This window comes from Mobula birostris, chromosome 21 (genome assembly GCF_030028105.1).
Source record: "Mobula birostris isolate sMobBir1 chromosome 21, sMobBir1.hap1, whole genome shotgun sequence".
Classification (NCBI taxonomy): domain Eukaryota; kingdom Metazoa; phylum Chordata; class Chondrichthyes; order Myliobatiformes; family Myliobatidae; genus Mobula; species Mobula birostris.
Window position 1 is genome coordinate 50,080,549 of NC_092390.1, and position 23,621 is coordinate 50,104,169.

Sequence of the window (23,621 nt, forward strand, 5' to 3'; positions counted from 1 at the left end):
CTATGTTACAATGCATCTGTTCAGTTTGTTCTTATAGGTGGCAGAAATTGCTGACAAGGAGTTTTTTTTTGGAAGAACCTTGGCAAATACTGTATGCATTTTGTAGATAATACATATTGTAGTCAAAATTTGCAATGACAGATGGGATGAATGACAGTATCGATCAAGCAGGATGATTTTCTCAGTATGGTCATCAAACTTGGTGCTTTTGGAGCTGTACTCAACTAAACATTCCCATAAAATTCCTGACCTTATCTTGAGGTTGGCACTTGGGAGAGTCAATGGCAATTTGCAGATCATACCAAACTGCTCATCTGCAGAGTTTACTCGGATCAAACCATTCTGATCAAGTGACCTTAGTGCTGGAGAGCTCTACGGATGTAACTGAACATCAGATCCTTTTGCACAACTTGGCCACAATGACCTTGGTGCCCACCAAGACAGTCCCATTTGTTCACGTATGACCTATATCACTCTGATGCTGTGCTATCTATGTACTGATCCAAACATTATTGTACCTGCCTTAACCACTTCCACTGGCAGCTCATTCCATGTACACACCACTTTCTGTGTGAACCTGCTCCTCAGGTCCCTTTAAAGTCTGTCACCTCTGAACAAAACTATATCCTCTAGCTTTTAATTCTTATTTTCTGGGAAAAGATGTACATTAGATCTACCTTTCATGATTTCACAATAAATTCATGATTTCAGACATCTCTATAACGTCATCCCTCAGTCTCTTGTGTTCCAAGAAATAAAGTCTTAACCTGTCCAGCCTCTCTGTAACAAAGGCCCTTAAGGCCCGGGGACATTTTCATAAATCTACTCTGCATTCTCCACAGTTTAATGATGTCTTTCCAGTAATAGGGCAACTAAAACTGTACACAATACTCTGTGCAGTCTCACCTGCATGCTACACACCTTCACTACCCCATCCAATTGTGAACGTACTTTCAGTAAACTGTGTTCTTGTAACTCTAGATATCATTGCTCTATAGTACATACCAGGATCCCACCATTTGCTGTACAAATCCGAAGCAACAAACAAAATGCTAGAGAAACTCAGCAGGACAGGTAGCATCTACGGAAATGAACAAACAGTTGACGTTTCTGGCTGAGATCCAACTCAGTCTGAAGAAGGAGAAGGGTTCTAGCCTGAAACAAACAGTTTATTCATTTCCATGGATGCTGCGTGACCTGTTAAGTTCCTCCAGCATATTGTGTGTTCTGCTTTGGGTTCCCAGCATCTGCATACTTTGTACAAATCCTACCCTTATTTGACTTCCCAAAATACAATACTTCAGTTCAATAAAATGATACAAGCAAGTATATGAACATAAAAATCAGGAACATAATTGGTTACTCAGACCTCCAAGGTCTGCTCTATCTGTTATTATTATGGTACATATCATTGTAGGCAGTATTCAGTATATCCAAGTTTAGCTCTGTTGAAAAAAATCTTCAGAAACATTGCTTTTTAATTGAAGAGTTACGTAAACTCATGATCTTCATAAGTATATTCTAAATTTCCCCCTGCCCCCAAGAGGAAACGCACTTCAAATTCACTTATGTTTCAATCATGACTCCTCTCATTCTTTAAACTCCTGCAAATACAAGCTTAGCCATAAGACAAACTAACTGCTCTCAATGCATTAACATCTTTGTTCAATTAAGACAACAATCAATACCTTATATTGTATTCCAGATGTAGTCTCACCAATGTATCTGAAGCATAAATTTGCCTTCTTTCGCACTCAGTTACCCCAACAATAGAAAATAACATCGTTCGCGTCCCTAATTAGTCACTTAACAGTACATAATATATTAATAACAAACAATTATCAAGATTTCCCCTGTGTGGTTGGCGAATGCTGGAATCTGGGGAGTTGATAGAATGTGGAGAAAATAAAATAGGATTAATTTACAATTTGCTTTTGCTTGCAAAACTGCAGTTAGTCTTTTTGTTGCGGATTTAAAGAAGATTGTTAGACAGGTGTATACCAACATTCATCCCCATTCAATATACATTTTATGATAAGTAACTAGGGATTCAATAAAAAAAAAATCAGAAGATTAAAAAAGTACAGCTTAGTTAGAATGTCCAAACAGCAGCAGTAAACTGCATAAGAATATAAGTTCTTATACAAAATAACAAAGCCCAGGATGGAAATACCCAATTACAGTATAAGAATATTGAACTAAGAATATTTGAACAAAATTTCATAGATAAAAGATCACTTTTAAATAATTTGCATTGTGAAACTTCTTCAAATCAAGAAAAAAATCTAAAGGTATAGAGGGCGACTACAGCAGACAGCCATTAATTGAAGACTGCAAATTTTGTTTGTGCTGGCAATGATGGTAAAAGGTTGTAATGGTCTCAAGTAACAGCACAAATAAATCTAGCATTATTTGAAGCAACTAGGATTAGGGGAACGTTACTTTATTTACAGAATGACACCAATGCCAATTATACCCACAAACCATAAGGTTATCAGTTTGTACTGGAGAAACTAATCACAGTCAAATCACGTATCAGGCTCACAACTTTGGATATAATTGCATGGAAAAGAATGGAAGTCAGTGAACTTTAGCAGCAGAATTTCCAGACGAATCTATCTTTTGCCAAAGGAGTTTGGGGTCAATTGCTGACAAGCATTGCAGACCAGCCAATTTGAATTGTGGATTACATTTCAGTAGGATCAACTTTCAACTGAAGAAACTCAACCAAGTCATCAAAGCAGATATCATTCAACCAATAGGTAGAATTTGCTTTAAAATGTTAAACTATGACAGAAATTTCTTTGAATGGAAGACCCGTGCAGCTGCTGGGAATAAAGAACGATACCCAATGGTTAACTTAGTCCTAAAATTTTGTTGTTTACATCAATGATGTGCCTGGTTGATGTGCATTAATTCTTCCACTTTACTAGCTTCCCAAATCTCCTTTAAGGAGCCTTTTAAAATTCTAGTCTTGGGATCTCTTATGATTAGAGCTACTGTATATCTGTACCTTCAGACACATTTGTTTGATTACATCCCATAAATTCTTAAGAATTTTTTAAACATACAAAAAGCACTACATGAATATAAATTGCTATTTTAAGATAAAAAGCATAGTCTGACTTGGTGCTAACGCCTGTTGGGAAAGCAATGCATCCAATTATAATTCTACCTGTTCAGAGCACATTTCTCACCTCACATTGAGAAAGATGATATTACTGATAACATTACATCCTACCTCAAATGCACACTCACTTCTTCAAATAAAAATACCTCAGCAGGTACAATTGATTTCACTTTCAGATTGCTAGTTACTAAAACAGGTGACATATTATGAGTCAAATCATCTGAATACACCCCTTTGAATATAGTTGTTACCTGCAGGTAATGTAAATGTCACCAGATCAGTCAGGAAATAGCAAGCAAAGTCTCCCTTGCGTTGATGAAGTGATGCAGCTATTTCACGCCGTATCTGTTCAGTGAGCTCCAGACACACCATTGCAGGGATGCACTTCGCAGCTTGCTGAGACACCTGAAGAAAAAGCACACAGATATAAATTATTAAATTACTTCAGAAATTAAATTGTTTCAACATATAATAAGCAAAAACTAATCCCTGGTGGTGTTGGAAATTTGATAATACTACCAACACTCAGAGCTAATGTTTCAGGTCAATGATAGTTCATATCATATCACAGGTCACTGATCCAAATTTTAACTAGGTTTCTCAGTAATAGGAAACTGGGTTTCAGTATTACATGTTCATTCCAATTTTCTAACACATTTTTTTCATTACTGTTTGGATAACAGCCTTCTAGCTATAGTCAAAATTTTCAAAAGGCTTCATATTCCACAACTAAATTGACATCTTCCCCAACTGATTTGAAAATGACTATGAAAGGCATTTTTGAACTTGGCTAAATATAGTGCAAGTTATTTACACTCACAATGCACAACCAATGGGAAAAGCAATTTTTTTTAAAGTCATATAATAAATTGGATGTAATCTTATTTAAATGTTGGCATCTTCACAGTGTTCAACTTTTATACTGTCACTGCAACATCTGTTTCCTCTGTTATCCACAAATCAGTAGCTTTGTTTTGAAATCAACTTCACCTAGTTCTTAACTTCAAAACTTGTTTTTGTTCATGACAAGAAGCTTAATTTTTCTGTATAACAGATTATTTATTTTAAAAAAGAATGAAAAGAAGGTTTATTGTGGTGCCTCAAACAAGCCACTTTTTTCTAGAAATTCTAGATTACAGATGCTCATGTGCTTTTCATAAGTGTCCCCAGTTGCTACCTTGGAGGTAAAAAATAGAAGTGTACTGCACTGAACATTGATTTATTCAAAGGTTTGCCATATCACTTTGAAACTGAGCAGTGAGCTTCAAAGTAAGCGTCAAAATTTACCTTGAGGTCAAAAACCTGGCTGATATTTTCAAAATTTAAAAAATCTTTAGCATGAACAAGCAGAAGTTACAGGATACAACTTGATCTCATTCATCATTGAGCACTATAACAAATTATTGGCAAATTTATTCTAATCCTCCTTTTTTCCAAGTTTGTAAGATTTTCTAGAATCAATTGCATTCTCTAGTCTCCAGAGTCTTTGCATTTGATTAGGAGTTTTTGAATGTCGAAATCCAATAAGTGCACAGGGAGACATGGTGGCAATAGTACAGAAAAATCTAAGGTCTTTCCAAGTGTAAAGCACCACCTTTAGCTTACTTTGCAAATAGTATGGAAAAATCTAATGCCCTTTCCATGTGTAAACCACCTTTAGCTTACTTTGCAAGTTTGAAAGCAACCCCACAACCAACGATGAAAATTTTCTCAGCTCTTCAACAGTAGTAACTCTTGACAGTGCAATACGTATCAGGTGAGTAGGGTCAGCAACACAGAGCAGTGCCAATTTCTGATTAATTTAATCTGTGTAAATCTAGCCATCCAGGAAGCAGGATCTCAAATTCTTGACAATACCTTCAGGGTATGTAAAATTGGACGATAAAAAATGTTTATTTTACTTCAGTTTCTTGACAAATTGAGGATGATTCAGGAGACTCATTACAGCAACCAATGCAGTATTTTCATGACAAGCAAATTGTCTGCTTATGCAGCATAACAGAAGTCAGTAGAAAGTTTGTCTATTTTGCAAATCTCTCACTCTGTACATCAGCACCTTCAGCTTATTTGCATGTTTAAAAGCAACTCCACAACCAATGATGAAAGTCTCTCAGTTCTTCAACAGCAGTAACCCTTGACAGTGCAATATGAATCAGGTGATCAGGGTAAGCAATACAGAGCAGCACCAGTTTCTGATTAAATTTTATCTGTTTAAATCTAGCCATCCAGGCAGCAGAATTTTTTTTGTAGATGTCAAGCCTCATGGTGAGAAAAAAATTGAATGCTACACTTACTAATATGTACCTCAAAGTAGATGTAATTTGAATTTATACTGGTTCCCTCTATTTTAGGCTACGTCCACACTAGACCAGATAATTTTGAAAACGCCGGTTTCGAGTAAAAACGACAACCGTCCACACCAAGCGTTTTTCAAAATATCTCCGTCCACATTAGAATGGATATTTGGGCGAATCTTCTCCTACTGGGCATGCGCAGGACACACAGAAAACAAGCGAAGAGGAAATGGTATACTTGGTGCGCGTTTGTCCAGTTACAGACTAGAAAAACTTTAAAGGAATTCTGTTGGCTCTCGCGCAGGAAGGCTTAAAACTAAAAACAACAAATACTGGAACGTATGGAGGCAACCAACAGGGCATTCACGGACAGTATGACCTGGCTGACGACAAACACTGAAAAACTGACTAACTCTGTTGCATTAATAAAGCACCTTGTTAAATGTATAAAACATGTCTGCATCAGTGTTATCCTGTATTTCCATACAACGTTACATTAGGCTGTTACACATCTATTGTCAGAGAAGTACTTGCATAAATAAGTAAACCACCTTCATACAAGCAAGGACAGAAAACAGGGCAAAGTGAGTATACTTATTTATTCAGTACGCTATGGGTCAAAGTATTTGGTGAGTACATTTCTAACTCTTCTGGCTTCAGGCTTGTTGCCGTCTGTTCTGAAATTGTTAGGTTGTGTGGGGGGGTTGCGTTCAAGAAAACAATGAAATGCCGTGCTGCGGCCGTCTGTTCCGGCACGTCATGACAGTGTTTTTAAAATAGTCAAAAAAGCTCACTTTACAATTTAACTCTCAAGCCGTTCACACCCACTGCGCGTTATAACAGCCGTCCGGCAGTGCCTGCGCAGTACCAAGCAGAAGCAGAAAAAGCATTGTTGTTGTGGTGTTGACATGACAGCGCTTTTAAATCTCTCTGTTTACCCTGTCCACACTACAACCGCAACAATTGTTTTCAAATTTACACACTCTGGAGAGTGTTTTAGAAAAGCTCCATTTTCGGGGAATGAAAACACCGTTTCAATGTGGACAGAGGGTCAAAACGAAGAGAAAAAGCTTCGTTTTCAAAATTATCCAGCATAGTGTGGACGTGGCTTTAGTTTACCAAATTCACTAGACTTAACCTGCAATACATTTGACATCGACTCCTGTTTTTTGGCAAACAGAAATGGGGGTCACTTTAACTGGGTAGTTAAAATAGAGAAAAGTTTGATTGGTTAACTTACCTCCGTCAACAAAACTGCCAGCATGTCCTGTCTCTGAAAACGGATAGCAAGGTGTACAAGGGTGTAACCTACATCAAAAGCAGAAGGTCGATTCAACAGACGTACTTCATCGGATACAAGCTGACGAGCAATGTCACTTCCAGATGACTTGTAAGCTTCCACTGCAGCCAGATCCCCCTCAACTACTCCTGCAGAATACAATGAATGTGCAAATTAAGATACCTGTTACATATTGCTACATACTGATTTTGTCAACATAAGACACAGAATTTGGAACTCGGCACATCTATATGAAGACAGTAAATGATTATAAATCATTCAAAATATAAACAGTTAAATGACAACTTTAAAAAAAAAACTTGCTAAATGGAACCTATAGAGTCTGCCTTTAAATATTTGCTTAATAGCAAAAAGCGTTTCAACTCTTAATTCTGATAACATAGTTAAATGTGAATTGAGAGCAAATAAGATGCTTTTAAAAGAACTTATTAAATACTATGGGAGCTTGGAAGAGAAGGAATAAAAATTCTTTGACAGTGGAAAAAGCTTGCAGCTTACCCCATCACAGAAAATTAGAAGATATGTGAAGGCAAGTTCAATATGAATACCTGTGGATGGGAAAGATACATCTCACAGATCATTTAAAATGCAAGCAAAATATCTTGAAGCTTCATCAATGACGGCATATTTTCAAGAAAGTTTTGTCAACTGCTGAATTTTTATTTCATGCTTCGTAACAGGCAGTTTAGGAAAAGGCAGCTGTGACTTCATTTTAATACAAACACAGCTCACTGTAATGAAAAAATAATTAAATCAAACATCAGCTACACTTATTTCTTTCCCAAGAATGGTTGTACTAATGTCACCTAATTTTAAAAAGCTAAAAGCAGCCTGTTGCTCAATTTAAGAAATAGATTAGCTTACTTTATTTTAAACAAGGCAAAAAGTTTAAAATATTTTGTGTCAAAAGAGTATTTGTTAACTCATGTACTGCACTTGCTAATGAGTTAGTTCACAGAATTGTTCAATGACTTCATATGGAAAATTACGTACGGGGAACAGTAATAGCTTCAGATAGCTCATTACGATTAAAAAGCCATTAAGACATCCCTGCACATAAAGAGAGATAGTTTTTTTTAAAAAAAAGGCCGGAGAAATATAGGTACAGGGAAAAAAAATCTTCCTAAGGCTGAATTGAGTAGATGGGGTCAATATATGTGGCCATAAATGATGTTCTGAAGGAGATACAACGGCAGAAACATGTAACTAAGAATGGACACAAACATCAAAATGCAAAAGCAAATACACTAGATACAAGAAAGAAGCACACTTCCAATGAGCATTCAGGAAATTATTTCCACATGTACACTTCAGATAAAGCAAAAGTTGAAACAGCTGATCTAGAAAACAAAAATTACATTAAAAACCTAGCATAAAAGAGAGCAAGGCATAATGAGGAAAATGCTGCAGAGGTCAGGAATCAGCTTACAATTCAATTAAAATGTTGAATAGCCAAAAAGTGTTTCACATATGGCAGAGTTATGACAGTGCAAAAGTGTATTGAACCTGCTTATTTGGGCAGTATTTTGATTGGGCACTAATGTAAAGCAACTACAAGCTGGTGAGCACTTATTGGTAGGGTAGCCAAAGACAGACTTTGATAACAATCTAGCAATATCTTTATTTAGGAGTATGAAGAAAGAAAACCAGCTCACTCAATTTAATAACAAAGAGGTTTTATTTTGGGGGGAGGGGGTAACAGGATGAGGAAAGGCATGAACAGAAAAAGTTTGTTCAACACTTCATTAAAATTTACAATACTCAATATGTTAAATACAAAGCAAGGCCTAACAAGATGACGTAAGCTTAAACTAAAACAACATTTATTAATTGGAGAGGGAGAAAATGAACACAAGATCAATATGTTGCTAAACAATGTTATTCACTATAACTAAAATGCAATATGCAGAAAACGTACACAGGCAACATGACCTTAACATTAATGGGGGGAAAAAATGAACCTAGCTGCAGAAAAACTATTTTCTAGAATTTTTCTACCTTTAACAAGGTAAACCTAGAATGACAGGCGGAAGCAGAGATGAGCCTAATATAGCTTGATAAATGATTTCTGAAGATTTATCAGATCAAACATTTATCTTTCCTCCATGATAGGCAAATAATTGATATTACAATTAAAAACAGAAACAAAGATTTCCTAAAGTACAAATTGCTTACAGCAAGTATATTGCTAGGAATAGATGGTACGATGCAGAGGAGAAGAAATGAAGTGTTTGAGAAAATTTAACAGCACAAAATTCACTGAATATTGTAAGCATGTTAATGGAACAAGTAACGGCAATACAACTGAATGTGGCACCCAAAGTTAAATTAACCTTAAAGATAAACAAAGTACTCAGAAGTACATTGAAAAACTATATCCACAACTTTTTAATATAATTGTCATTAGGGAAAAGTGAAAGTGATCCGATGTAAAATTGTAGAAGATATTTTCATATTTAATGGTTCAGATAACTAGTCTCAGCAAGCTTTATCAGACATCTAGCATTAACAAATAAAAGTAAAATTAATCCTGCACACATTCAATAAAGAATAGTCACATAAATTGGACATTTCAGCTGTACATCTTACATTCTGACTGCCTATTCATCGACTGCCATCTTTCATTCAACTTTTATTTGTGATGGGGCATGTTTATTTTGTAAATTATTTTGACCAGAAAAATTGCAAACCCCTTGAAATTAATTAATGTTGTTCTACTTAACATTATAGCTAAAATTATTACATAAGAACATAAGAAATAGGAGCACGAGAAGGCCATCTGGCCCATCAAGCCTGCTCCACCATTCAATAGGATCATGACTGATTTGGCCATGGACTCACCTCCACCTACTTGCCTTTTCCCCCATAACCCTTAATTCTCTTACTATGCAAAAATCTATCCAACCTGGTCTTAAATATATTTACTGAGGTAGCCTCCACTGCTTCATTGGGCAGAGATTTCCTCAGATTCTCCATTCTCTAGGAAAAGCAGTTCCTCCTCATCTGTCCTAAATCTACTCCCTCAAATCTTGAGGCTATGTGCCCTAGTTTGAGTCACACCTACCAGTGGAAACAATTTTCCTGCCTCAATTGTACCTATTCCTTTCATAATTTTATGTTTCTATAAGATCTCCTCTCAGTTTCCTGAATTCTAGCAAACACAGTCCAGGCAACTCAATCTCTCCTCACTCCCCTTATCTCTAGAATCAACCTGGTGAACATCCTCTGCACCGCCTCCAAAGCCAGTATATCCTACTTCAAGTCAGGAGACTAGAACTGCATGCAGTACTCCAGGTGCATCCTCACCAGTACCCTGTACAGTTGCAGCATAACCTCCCTGCTCTTAAATTCAATCCCTTCAGCAATGAAGGCCAACATTCCATTTGCCTTCTTGAAAGCCTGCTGCACTTACAAACCAACCTTTGGTGACTCGTGCACAAGCGCTCCCAAGTCTCTCTGCACAGCAGCAAGCTGCAATTTTTTTTTTAACCATTTAAAAGATAATCTGCTCTTTAATTTGTGTTTCCAAAGTGGATGAACTCACATTCACCAACAGTGTTCACCATCTGCCAGACCCTTGACCACTCACTTAACATGCATCTCTCTGTATCTTCTGCAGAAATTTGCTTTTCTACTCAATTTAGTATCATCAGCAAATTTAGATACACTACACTCGGTCCCCTCTTCCAGATCGTTAATGTATATTGTGAACAGTTGCAGGCCTAGCACCGACCCCGCGGCACACCACTCACCACTGACTGCCAACCAGAGCAACACCCATGTATCCCAACTCTCTGCTTTCCATTAGTTAACCAATCCTCTATCCATGCTAATATATCACCCACAATTCCTATGCATCCTTACTTTATGGACAAGTCTTTTATGTGGCACCTTTTCGAAAGTCTTCTGGAAATCCAAGTAAATATCATCTATTCCCCTCTGTCCACCATGCTTATTATATCCTCAAAGAACTCCAGCAAGCTTGCCAAATATGACCTGCCTTTGTTGAATCCATGCTGCCCCTCCCCCCCCGATGGATCCATTTCTTTCCAAATGCCTATTTCTTTTTTAATGACAGCTTCAAGCATTTTCCCAACTACAGATATTGGGTGATTGCCTCTCATATTTTCCAGAGCTTGTTACATATTAAATTATCCACACATCTAAAGTTTTACTCGTTGGTGGCTGAGCAGTGTTGGAATTTTTATAAAAATAAAGTTGGAATTCAATTACTACAAGTGGTCACAGACAATCATCAATTACACAGAAAAAGGAAAATTAACAAAATCCAAACAACACATTATTTTGGAAATTAATGATAACAAATGTACTTTCAATTTAAAACCATTAGATGTTCTTATCAATAACTTGTTTAGGTAGCTGATGAATGCTAGGGTGAAGGATTTCTGGAAGTCCTAGCACAGTTTAAAAAAGTATTATTATAAACAAAAATGCCTGAGTGTACATGTTCCTATTTTTAAACAATGGCGGTTTTCCAAGTTTTAAGTTTAGAAGCAAGCAACAAACAGAAATTGGAAGCATGTGCTCTACTGAAAAATATACAAAATAATCTGGAATTAGGAGTTCACTTGGAGAGCTAAAAATAATTAAATATGCCCATCTCAACTTTACTGTTCTGCCGAAATAATTAACAACATTCAACTCAAAATACCTTCACATGTTTTATGGTGTGCTGAACTTGCAGTTCACAGCCCACACACAAATTAAGGCAGTATTCCAAACTTCAAAATGTTACTTTCTGGTTCCTGTTTTGTTTAAGGATAATCTGACTGAATAGCCCACATTCAGTTAAAGTGCCCGTTTCTGCGCAACCCTCTGTGGTACTAAAGTGGAGTATTCTCAAAAGCCCAAGTTCATGCTGATAATTGACCATTTAATTATAGTAACTCCATTTTATTCTCTCCTGATCCACATTAAACCCTCCCCCCACACTTACGGCAATTTACAGTGGCCAATTAATCTTGCATGCATTTGGGATGTGGGAGGAAGTCAGAACACCTGAGGGAAACCCAAGTAGTCACAGGGAGAATGAATAAAACTTTATACAAATCGCATTTGAGGTCAGCATTGAATTTGGGTCACTGGAGGTTTGAAGCAGTTCTACTAACAGCATCATTTTGCTGCCTATGATCGCCTCTCATTGTCCTGCGTTTCTACCAAAATTTGTAAATTTATTATGATAGGATGAACAACGTTTTAGGAACTGCTTCTTCCCCTCCACCCAAGACAGTAAACCCATGAACACTACCCCACTATTTTGCTCATTTTACTCCAATTATGTATATTATATTTAAGGCATTGGAAAAAATTTGTGTAGCTCGGGTTGAGGATGTTGTTGTTGAGTGGCTTGCCGAGCTGGCTTGTTAGCTTGCAGACGTTTCACTGCTCAGCTAGACAACATCATCAATGCAACTTTGAATGAAATATTAGTTATCTAGACTGTTAAGTCTTTTTCTCAGCAATTATCACCTTATCAGATTTTTTATGAAGCATTCGCAGATTACATAATCAGTAACCAATAGAAATGACACACACACACACACACACACACACACACACAGAGCCACTCAACGACAGCTTATTATATTTTAATAAATTGTATAATAGAGTTCAGTGGTACCCAACCACCGGGCCGCGAGGAAACGCTGCACCTTTCCTCATTTCCTGTCACGCACTGTTGAACTTGAACATAGGGTTGCCAACTGTCCCATATTTACCAGGACATCCCGTATACTGGGCTAACTTGGTTTGTCCCATACGGGACGGCCCTTGTCCCATATTTCCTCGCTAAGGTACAGCGTTCCTATGAAACCTTTCGTGCCGAAATGGCATAAAGCAAAGAAGCAATTACCATTAAATTATATGGGAAAATTTTTGAGCATTCCCAGACCCAAAAAATAACCTACCAAATCATACCAAATAATACACAAGACCTAAAATAACACTAAAGTATAGTAAAAGCAGGAATGATATGATAAATACACAGCCTATATAAAGTAGAAATAATCTATGTACAGTATAGTTGGGAAGATTAAGCCAAAATCGATTTGTGGGAATATTAAACCGGTCCGCGGTGCAAAAAAGGTTGGGGACCCCTGATATAGTTTATATATTATACAGTTACCTCCAACAAGTATTTAGCCCCCAACCCTTTCACATAAGTGATTATTACGAACAGGAATTTTGATCTATTTAACTGAGGAATTTTTTTCATGAATCACATGCTCCTTCCTCCTCTCGGCCCACACAGTAGAGCCCAAAAAAACAATGAAAATTGTAAAGCGTGAAAAAACAAAAATTCAAAAACTGAAATGGCAGCAGTTTAAAAGTATTCATCCCCTTTACTCAGTACTTAGTTGAACCACCTCTCACAGCTACGACAGCAAGTAGTCTTTTTGGATAAGTCTCCATTAGCTTTACACCATATAATGGAGCAACATTTGCCCATTCTTCCTTGCAAAATTGCTCAAGCTGTGTCAGGTTAGCTTGGGAGCAGCAATGGACAGTAACCTTGAGGTCTTGCTAAAGATGTTTGATTGCCTTAAAGTCAGGACTTTGACTGGGCCACTCAAGGACATCAATTTTCTTCTTCATTTTAGGCATCCATTGATGCCTGACAGTGTGCTTTGGGTCGTTGCCCTGCTGAAAGACTACCTTCCTCCCCAGTTTAAGGTTTCTGGAAGAGACTAGCAGGTTTTTATTCAGGATCTCTCTGTATTCAGCAGCATTCATCTTCCCATCAATCCTGACCAGATTTCCAGTCCCTGCTGCTGAAAAGCAGCCCTACAGAATGATGCTACCTCTACCATACTTTACGGTAGGGATGGAATTACCTGGTTAAGTGATACACTAAGTGGTATATGTGTTGAGGTTAAAAAGTTCCACTTTAGTGTCATCAACCACAAGACCTTTTTCCACACCTTTACAGCATCTTTTAGGTGTCATTTTTGAATGTCTTTACGTGCAAGGATATGCTATTTTTTTTAAGTCAGGACTCCTTCCTTGTCACTCTTCCATAAATATTTTTTTATGGAATGTCTTAGATTGTGAACCATGAACTTCATCTCCAGCTGCAGCCACTGACCTTTGCAGCTCAGTCAGATGACTGTTGGCATCACAGTGGCCTCTCTTACCCCTGTCATTCTTCTCCGGCGACTAAGTTCAGGGGGTGGCCTCACCTAGGCAATGGCTTCATATTTTTTCCCCACTTTTTCCACAATGCACTGCACTGAGCTGAGGTGTGTTCAGTGCTTTTGAGATGGTCTTGTACCCTTCCCCAGATCTGTGCTTCTTTGTTATTATTTCCCTGACTTGCCTTGAATGCTCTTTTGTCTTCATTTTGGTTTGGTCTTTTGAAAATCTACCACACTGTTGGGCCATACACAGAGAGAGGTATTTGTTCAGGTAATCCTCCAATTTTCGGCATCAACGAATTGGGTGAGTTGGTAAGGTTAATAGTATATTGCACCTGAGGAAAGTCAGCGTAATTACAAAGGGGATAAATAGTTTCTCAGCCTCAAATTTGGTTTTTAATTTTTAGTGAATATATTTTAAATTTAGAAAATGAGACAGTAAAATGTGAAAATAGTTTTGCAGGCTGAAGACTTTTTCAAGACACTGTATAACACACACACACAACCTACTCTACTAGGTACAAGCATAAAATCTAGTGTGGTCTTCTGTTGTTGTAGTCCTTCCACTTCAAGGTTTGACTTGTTGTGCATTCGAAGATACCTCTTCTGCACACCACTGATGTAATACGTGTTTATTTGAGTCACTGCTACCAACCTGTCAGCTTGAACCAGTCTGGCCATTCATCTCTCATTAACAAAGAATTTTTGCTCACAGAAATGCCACTCACTGGAAGTTTTCACTTTATGTACCATTCTCTGTAAACTCTAAACTATTGTGCATGAAAAACAAGGAAATCAGTATTTTGAGATACTCAAAACAGCCCATCTGGCATCAACAATCATTCCATGATCAAAGTCACTTAGATCACATTTCCTCCCCATTGTGATGTCTGGTCTGAGCAACCATCTTGACCTTATCTGCATGATTTTGTGCACTGAGTTGCTGCTACATGATTGGTTGATTAGAAATTTGCATTAATAAGGTATACACGTGCACCTAATGAAGTGGCCACTGAGTGCATACTAGGATTCCACTTCTGTCAAATGCCTTTTTTAAAAAAAAAGACAAGTTAAATGGTATTCAGTAAAAGTTACAATTTAAAATTCAACATTAAGAGGGAGAATACTAAAACAGTGAACTATCTTCCACAAGTTTAAATGGTGTAGGGTTAAGTTTATGAGCTTCAAATTAAAACAGGCACTCAGTCATCACTGGCAAACTTCTGATCTTGTTGGTATAAAATTGCTCACAGACACACTGAATGGACCCAATCAATGTTTCCATTCAATTTTTTTTATAAAGCACACTGTGCATGGAGCAAGATTAAAATAGTTTGTGCATACAGCCTTGTCATATGTTACATGTATGTTACAAACATCTTCCACTATCATTGGAATATTCTTAGGTACATTATACTTCTGTCACTTATAAAGGTTAAGCCCTGCCATCTGAAATGTTCTTTTCAGGCCACCTTAAAGTTATCTTATCAAACTGCTGCAACCAATCAAGACAAAAGTATTTTAACATTAGATTATGAGGACACGCAGTCCTCTTTTATTGTCATTTAGTAATAAATGCATTAAGAAATGATACAATGTTCCTCCAGTGTGATATCACAGAAACACAAGACAGACCAAGACTGAAAAACTGACAAAATCCACATAATTATAACATATAGTTACAACAGTGCAAGCAATACCATAACTTGATGAAGAACAGGCCATGGACACAGTAAAAAAAAAGTTCAAAGTCTCTTGAGAGTCCCATCATCTCACACAGATGGGAGAAGGAAGAAAACTCTCTTCCTGCCATGAGCTACCAGTGCCGCAAACTTGCTGATGCAGCACCCTGGAAGCACCCCGACCACAGTCCGACTCCGAGTCGTCCAAAAACTTCGAGCCTCCGACCAGCCCTCCGACACCGAGCATCATTTCTGCCAAGCGCTTCGACCCCAGCCCCGGTTGCCAGCAACAGGAAAAGCCGTGGATTTGGGGCCTTCCCTCCAGAGATTCTCGATCGCACAATAGCAGCGGCAGCGAACCGGGCATTTCAGAAGTTTCTCCAGATGTTCCTCCATGCTTCTCACGTCTGTCTCCATCAAATCAGGATTGTGCATGGCCCCTATTTAACAAATACGATACCATTTCATCGGAGAGGCCGCGCACACTGCGTCGCGCCACCATCTTCTCCTCCCACCATTTGCTTCAGGGAATTTAGTTACAACCCGTTTGATCGAGAATTAATCAAAAAAATACTGGTGACTGTCTACTTACACACAGCAGTCTCTAGAGTTTACAGAGAATGGTGCGAAAACAAATAAAAATCTAGCGAGCAGTTGTGGCAGATGACAGCAAGCATAATAAATCAGTCACTTTGAGATAAAGGAGCTACCTCAAAGTGACTACTGTGTGTATTATATACATACACAGACTTGTATATATACATACCTATGTACATACAGTACAGTATATAAATTACACAGTACACATAAAAGCACTGAGCAAATATCTTAGGCACCCTAGATTTTTATATAAATTTTGTTTTAGATGTTTACTTTTGTCTTCTGCATTAGCGTTAACAGCAGAAGAGAGCAAATTTTAGATTTCAACAAGTGAAAATATGCAGATGCTGGAAATCTGAGCAACACACACACAGGCCAGGCAGCATCTACGGAAAAAAGTACAGTTGACGTTACGGGCCGAAACTCTTTGGCAGGACTGGAGAGAAAAAAATGCTGAGGAGTAGATTTCCAAGCTTTCATTTTCCAAAAAATTAAATGTTGGTAAATTTTTTATATTTCATTAAAGAAAGTAACGTATTAAGCAATAAACCACTTATCAAATAAAAACTTGATTACTTTGTAGGTATAAAGCTCACGATTAAACAAAGATAACAGACAGATCAATGACTTAATGAGTTGATGAACTAAACTGATTCAAAGTGCATAAAAGTTGTATAACTTATGGTGGCATCCGTTAGTCTCGCAAGATCATGGATTTGTGCCTGGAAAGTCTACTGGAGTGTCCTCTCCAGGGTGCAGGCCTGGGCATGGTTGTATGGAAGAGTGGCAGTTGCCCATGCTGCAAGTCTCTGTTCTCCACGACACTGATATTGTCCAAGGGAAGGGCAAAGGCCAATACAGCTTGGCACCAGTGTCGTTGCATGAGTTGCCAGAACAAGGTTGAAGGCAACCTCGGACTGCCATAGGGACTCCAGCTCCAGATTTGTCCTGAGGGTTTACTCCCAAAGCCTTTCCCATGAGTAGGTATGGCCGCAAGGCAGCGGAGGTTTGAAATCAGAGTTTTCCCTCTCTTAGGTTCCAAGGTTGTCAAGCCGAGGGGTGGTAGTGGGGATAAGCTCCCACTATCTAAAAGTGCTCCTCACGGCATGTGCCTCAAATAGCCTCTGACAGACAAGTCCAATTCCTGGCCTTCTCATGTGGTTTAGCCTCTAAGCCCAGCGAAGCTGTTTCTACTGACGAAGGCGGGTCCTGGCGCCTTAAAAGCACTGCTTCGGGTATAACTTATACAATTTATTAATCTCAATATTATATAGATTATAAATACTTTGATAATAAAAGTACTTTGAATTTTTTGATTAACTGAAACAGGAACAGGTATAGAAGGACTTAAACTAGGCGGGAAGACAACCAAACTAAAAATGTCAGTGTGTGGCAGATGTGACAGTTTAACCTTCAAATCAACAATTCTTACACCATGGCAAGAATTGAACTGACTTTATTTCTTACATCCTTCACATACAAGAAGAGTAAAAATCTTTGTTACATCTGTCTAAATGTGCAATCATAGTAATTTATATTATAATAAATAGAACAGTCAATGTAATATAGAGTACTCTCAAATCAGCGTGAGTTAATCAGTCTGATGGCCTGGTGGAAGAAGCTGTCCCGGAACCTCTTGGTCCTGGCATTTTTTTGCTGCGGTACTGTTTCCCAGATGGCAGCACCCGGAATAGATTGTAGTTGGGGTGAGTTGGGTCCCCAATGATCTTATGGGCCCTTTTTACACACCTGTCCTTGTAAATGTCCTGAATCATGGAAAGTTCACAACTACAGATGCGCTGGGCTGTCCGCACCACTCTCTGCAGAGGCCTGCAACTAAGGGAGGTACAGTTCCCATACCAGGCAGTGATGCAGCCAATCAGGATGCTCTCAATTGTGCCCCTGTAGACAGCCCTTGGGATTTCAGGGCCCATACCAAACTTCCTCAACCGCCTAAGGTGAAAGAGGCGCTACTGTGCCTTTTTCACCACACAGCTGGTGTGTACGGACCACATGACATCCTCAGTGATATGGATGCCGAGGAACTTAAAAGCTGTTTACCCTCTCAACCCCAGATCCATTAATATCAATAGGGGTTAGCCTGTCTCCATTCCTCCTGTAATCCATAGCCAGCTTCTTTGTTTTCATGACATTGAGGGAAAGGTTGTTTTTTTGACACCACTGTGTCAGAGAGATGACTTCTTCTCTGTATGCCAGCTCATTATTGTTTGAGAAAAGGCCAATCAATGTAGTGTCATCGGCAAATTTAATTAGATTAGAGCTGTGGGTGGCAACACAGTTATGGGTATACAGGGAGTAAAGGAGGGGACTCAGTACACAGTCCTAAGGGGCTCCTGTATTGGGAGTCAGAGGGGTGGAGGTGGGGGAGCCCACTCTTACCACCTGCTGGATCATATCAACAGGATACAAGGCCCTCCAAGCCAAAATTTCACGGTAGACAGGAGTTTCAAGATGTGCTGTCCAAGCTCTTCTAAAGAAGTTTTGCTCAATTAGCACTTTCTGACCTGAGGACATTTCCTACAGATTTCATGTCATAGAATTTATGACATGCCCCTACTCACTTGCCCTCATTAACCAATCAAGAGGAGTACTTCATTAACAGCTCAACCCCTCAGAAAGCTGGGCTTATACTCACTTTATCTTATCCATTCTACTTCCTCTGCAAATAACTTGCTTACTCACTTTCCTAGTTCTGACTAACGATAAAGAGGAGAACACCTCTTTAAAGTAGTCGCATGAAACAGATATCCACGGAACTTCATACAAAGATGCCTACAAGGTCGACAACAGACCAACCGTGTTGTCCTTCTATACATTCGAAATATCTCAGCAATGACAGCCCAACTGCTACAAGAACAAAGAATTTCAGTTACGCATAAGCCAAGAGCAGATGCGAGGAGAGTACTTTACAGACCAAATGAACCAGCCAACCTATTAAGTCAAGACCAACGTGGTCTACAAAATCCAATGTGGGGACTGCAGCAAATACTACATCAGCCAAACTGGGAGAAAACTATCCATGAACATCAACTGGCTTCAAGGCAACATTACCAACTCTCCCTAGTCTCTACCCATGAAGACCACGAAGGGCACAAATTCAACTGGGCACCAGTGAAAATCATGGCGCAAGCAAACATATGTCATGCAAGAGAATTCCTAGAAGTGTGGCTTTCCATGAACAATTCTGTAAACAGATATGTAGATCTCAATCTTATTCACAGGCCAATGCACGCAAAATTCGAGATCACAACACTTTCATAACACAACCAATCTGCAATGAGAGTTCCTTCCCATATCACAACTGAGTTTCTGAAATGACGATCAATCAGCTGATAGATAAGTATATAAAGGCCAATCTTTATGAGGACACACCACAATTAACATCTTACCAATTATGTCTCCTTGTATGGTGATGAAATGCTTGCAAGCAAGTTGCCAAGATTGAGAACTCAACCCAACCTTTTACAGATGTACCATGCAGAATATTCTTACTGGCTGCATCACCATCCAGCATGGGGGGGGGGGGGGGGGGAAAGAGGTGGGGCGCGACACTACTGCTTAGGCTCAAAATAAGCTGCAGAGAGTTGTAAAAGTAGTCATCCTCATCATGGGCACTAGCCTGTGTAGTATCAAGGACATCTACAAGAAGTGAAGTCTCAAAAAGGCAACATCCATCATTATGGACCAAATCACCCAGGTTATGCCCTCTTCTCATTGCTACCATCAGGAAGGAGGTATAGAAGCCTGAAGGCAAACACTCAATAATTCAGTAACAGCTTCTTCCCCTCTGCCAACCGATTTCTGAAGAGACATTGAACCCATGAAAACTGCCTTACTACATTTTTGAAATTTCTATTTTTGCATGACTTATTTAACTATTTAATTTATTTACTATAATTCAGTTTTTCCTCTATTGTGTATTTCATTGCACTGCTGCTATAAAGACATATACCGGTGATATTAAACCCGATTCTGATACAGCATGGAACAGGCCCTTCAGGCCATATCACCCAGCAATCCCCGACTTAATCCTAGCCCAATCACAGGACAGTTTACAATGACCAATTAACCTACCAACCAGTACATCTTTAGACTGTGGGAAGAAACTAAACACCCAGGGAAAATGGATGGTTCAGATGGAGAGTTTATTCCAAGAGATATTCCTAAGGTTTAGGTCAGGAAGTAGTAGCACACAGGTAAAAGATTGGCAACTAGTGCTTGGACCTGAATATTCCATTCCTGCTTTGAATTCTCATATTCATAGTAATACCATTTATTAAGGAATGGAAGCAGAGCTTGAGAAAGAGGAAGGCAAATATAAGGAATACCAGACACTTTGAAATGCGCCAGTTTTCTTCTCACCAACCCTTTTGTTTTTAATTATTATCCAGAATGACTTCAAAGCTCACTGTACCAAAGGCAAAGTTGTCACAGATTTTTTTTTCCTGCCCATTAAAAATATGGCAGCTTAACCCACAATTGTGGATGACTAGAAAATTATTTATTCACTCTTAAAATCTCGGGTAAAAACTAGTGTCTACAATGTTAGGTAAATACTGAGGAGCCTGATCAGTAGAAGTTTCCTCATGCAGACCCTATCCCATTGTGCACATCATACTGAGCCTATTGTGGCACAGTACTAGTCCCCCCAAAAAAAGTTAAAAGCAAACACTATTTTCGGCTGTTGTTTTAGTAAATGTGTTTTAAATTATCCTCAATAGATAGACAACAACCAGATTTCAGCCTGGCCCACTTACAGATCAGACCACTTTAAACACAGCTTTTATGGATGAATGCTGCTTTATTTTTGGTGCATGAGATGCAGCAAATTGAGAAGAAGGATCCTATGCCTGAAAGTAGCTTATCCAATTTTCTGTTTAAGTGTAATGCCCTTATTCAGGGCAGACAGTACACCAAGCAGAAAAAAGGTTTAATTATTATTCTTGTGGCTGGATAGTTTAAAAGCAGGCAAAGTTATTATTTCTTGTGAGGCAAGAGATCATACAGTGAAGGCAGTCAGAAATGTTGATTTGGCTGTAATTAAGGATGAACGCATTACTTTAGAGGAAGAGGTGCAAAAGTACCAACAGCTCAAGACACTTGCAAATTATCTATAGAAGTATCAAAGAACAAACTAACTTCTTTAATCTACCAATAAAGTGCTTATCTATTTAACCTCAAAGGGACTACAGAGCCTGGATTTTTAATCTGATCAGTCATCAGGGATACATGGTTATGAATTGCAACTCAAAAACATTAAACTAATTGAAAACAAAACACAGAGCCAGGAATAACGTATCTTAGCCTCATTTTTAATTTAAGCAAGGCGCGCACATATGACCTGGTGGCATGAGAACGTGTGCCATTTACATACATGTAACCTGTAATAACTACTTAAATGGTTAATCAACATGTACATTACTGAAATATTAAATACACAACACTCCTCCCTGCTTAGCTAGAACTCCAACTCAATATGGAATGCATCTCAACTTGCAGAGTATACTGAATATATACAGTACAATGGATTTAATCTGGCTTTTTTTGGACACTGATCAACAGAAAAACTCCTTCGCATCAAAGTGAAAACAGATCTCTACAAAGTGATCTAAATTAATTACAAAAATAAAACACAAAATAATTGACTACAGTTTAAGTATTCACCCCATTCAAGTCAGTGTTTAGTAGATGCACCTTTGGTAGCAATTACAGCCTTGAGTCTGTGTGGATACGTCTCGATCAGCTTTGCACATCTGGACACTGCACTATTTCCCAATTCTTCAAGACATTGCTCAAGCTCTGTCAGATTGCATGGGGATGGTGGGTGAACAGCCCTTTGAGTCCAGCCACAAATTCTACTTTGGATTGACATCTGGACTCTGACTAGACCACTCCAGGACATTATCTTTATTGTTTTAAAGCCATTCCTGTGCAGTTTTGGCTTTATGCTTAGGTTCATTGTCTTGCTGGAAAATCTTCTCCCAAGTCACAGTTCTCTTGCAGACTGCATCAGGTTTTCTCCAGGATTCCCCCATATTTTGCTGCATTCATTTTACCCTACACTTTCACAAGCCTTCCAGGGCCTGAAGTATCCCCACAGCATGATGCAGCCACCACCATGCTTCACAGTAAGGATGGCGTGTTTTTGACGATGTGCAGTGCTTGCCTTACACCAAAGCTAGCATTTTAGTCTCATGGCCAAAAAGTTCAATTTTGGTTTCATCAAACCATAGAACCTTCTTCCAGCTGACTTCAGAGTCTCCCACATGCCTTCTGGCAAACTTTAGCTGAGATTTCATTTGAGTATTTTTTTTTCCCCCCAACAGTGGCTTTCTCTTTGCCACTCTCCCATAAAGTTGCGACTGGTGAAATGCACAGTCTCTTCCATCTCAGAAGCTTACAACTCCTCCAGAATTGTCATAAGTCTCTTGGTGGCCTCCCTCACTAGTCCCTTTCTTGTGCAGTCACTCAGTTTCTGAGGATGGCTTGCTCTCAGCAGATTTACAGCTGTACCATATTCTTTCAACTTCTTGATGACTGACTTAGCTGCACTCCGAGGGATAGTCAGTGACTTGGAAATTTTCTTGTATCCACCTCCTGACTTGTGCTTTTCTCCAACCTTTGTGGAGTTGCTTGGGAGTGTTTTTTTTGCCTTCATGGTATAGTTTTTGCCAGGATACTGACTCACCAGCAGTTGGACCTGCCCAATACAGGTATATTTTCACTGCAATCAATTGAAACAACTTGCCTGCACACAGAACTCCATTTATAAGAACATAAGAAAGTGGAGCAGGAGTAGGTCATCTGGCCTGTCGAGCCTGCTCTGCCATTCAGTAAGATCGTGGCTGATCTGGCCGTGGACTCATCTCCACCTACCTGTCTTTTCCCCATAACCCTTAATTCCCCTACTATGCAAAAATCTATCCAACCTTGTCTTAAGTATATTTACTGAGGTAGCCACTGCTTCATTGGGCAGAGAATTCCACAGATTCACCACTCTCTGGGAAAAGCAGTTCCTCCTCATCTCTGTCCTAACTCTACTCTCCCAAATCTTGACGGTATGTCCCTTAGTTCTCGTTACACTTACCAGTGGAAATAATTTTCCTGCCTCTATCTTATTTATCCCTTTCATAATTTTATATGTTTCTATAAGATCTTGTCTCATTCTTCTGAATTCCAGTGAGTACAGTCCCAGGCGACTCAATCTCTCCACATTCCCCTCATCTCTGGAATCAACCTGGTGAACCTCCTCTGCACTGCCTCCAAAGCCAGTATATCGTTCCTCAAGTAAGGAGAACAGATCTGCATGTAGTACTCCAGATGTGACCTCACCAGTACCCTGTACAGTTGCAGCATAACCTCCCTGCTCCTAAATTCAACCCCTCTAGCAATGAAGGCCAATATTTCATGAGCCTTCTTGAGAGCCTACTGCACCTGCAA

The 23,621-nt window shown here is 38.9% G+C and overlaps 2 protein-coding genes across 4 annotated transcripts in view; one reads left to right on the forward strand and one right to left on the reverse strand.

The window, feature by feature from the left end:
• Window positions 1-5,837, forward strand: part of LOC140185779 (C-terminal-binding protein 2-like) — a 371,042-nt gene extending 365,205 nt beyond the window's left edge. The window contains exon 10 of the mRNA XM_072239426.1: window positions 5,482-5,837. Coding sequence (XP_072095527.1) covers window positions 5,482-5,497 — 16 coding nt within the window. The 3' untranslated portion in view covers window positions 5,498-5,837. The remainder of the gene's footprint in view (window positions 1-5,481) is intronic.
• LOC140185780 (ubiquitin thioesterase ZRANB1) overlaps window positions 1-23,621 on the reverse strand; it is a 68,286-nt gene that overhangs the window by 30,057 nt on the left and 14,608 nt on the right. For all 3 annotated transcript variants that reach the window (XM_072239437.1, XM_072239435.1, XM_072239438.1), the window contains exons 3-4: window positions 6,665-6,852; window positions 3,382-3,535 (exon numbers count right to left, since the gene is read on the reverse strand). In XM_072239437.1, coding sequence (XP_072095538.1) covers window positions 3,382-3,535; window positions 6,665-6,852 — 342 coding nt within the window. The remainder of the gene's footprint in view (window positions 1-3,381; window positions 3,536-6,664; window positions 6,853-23,621) is intronic.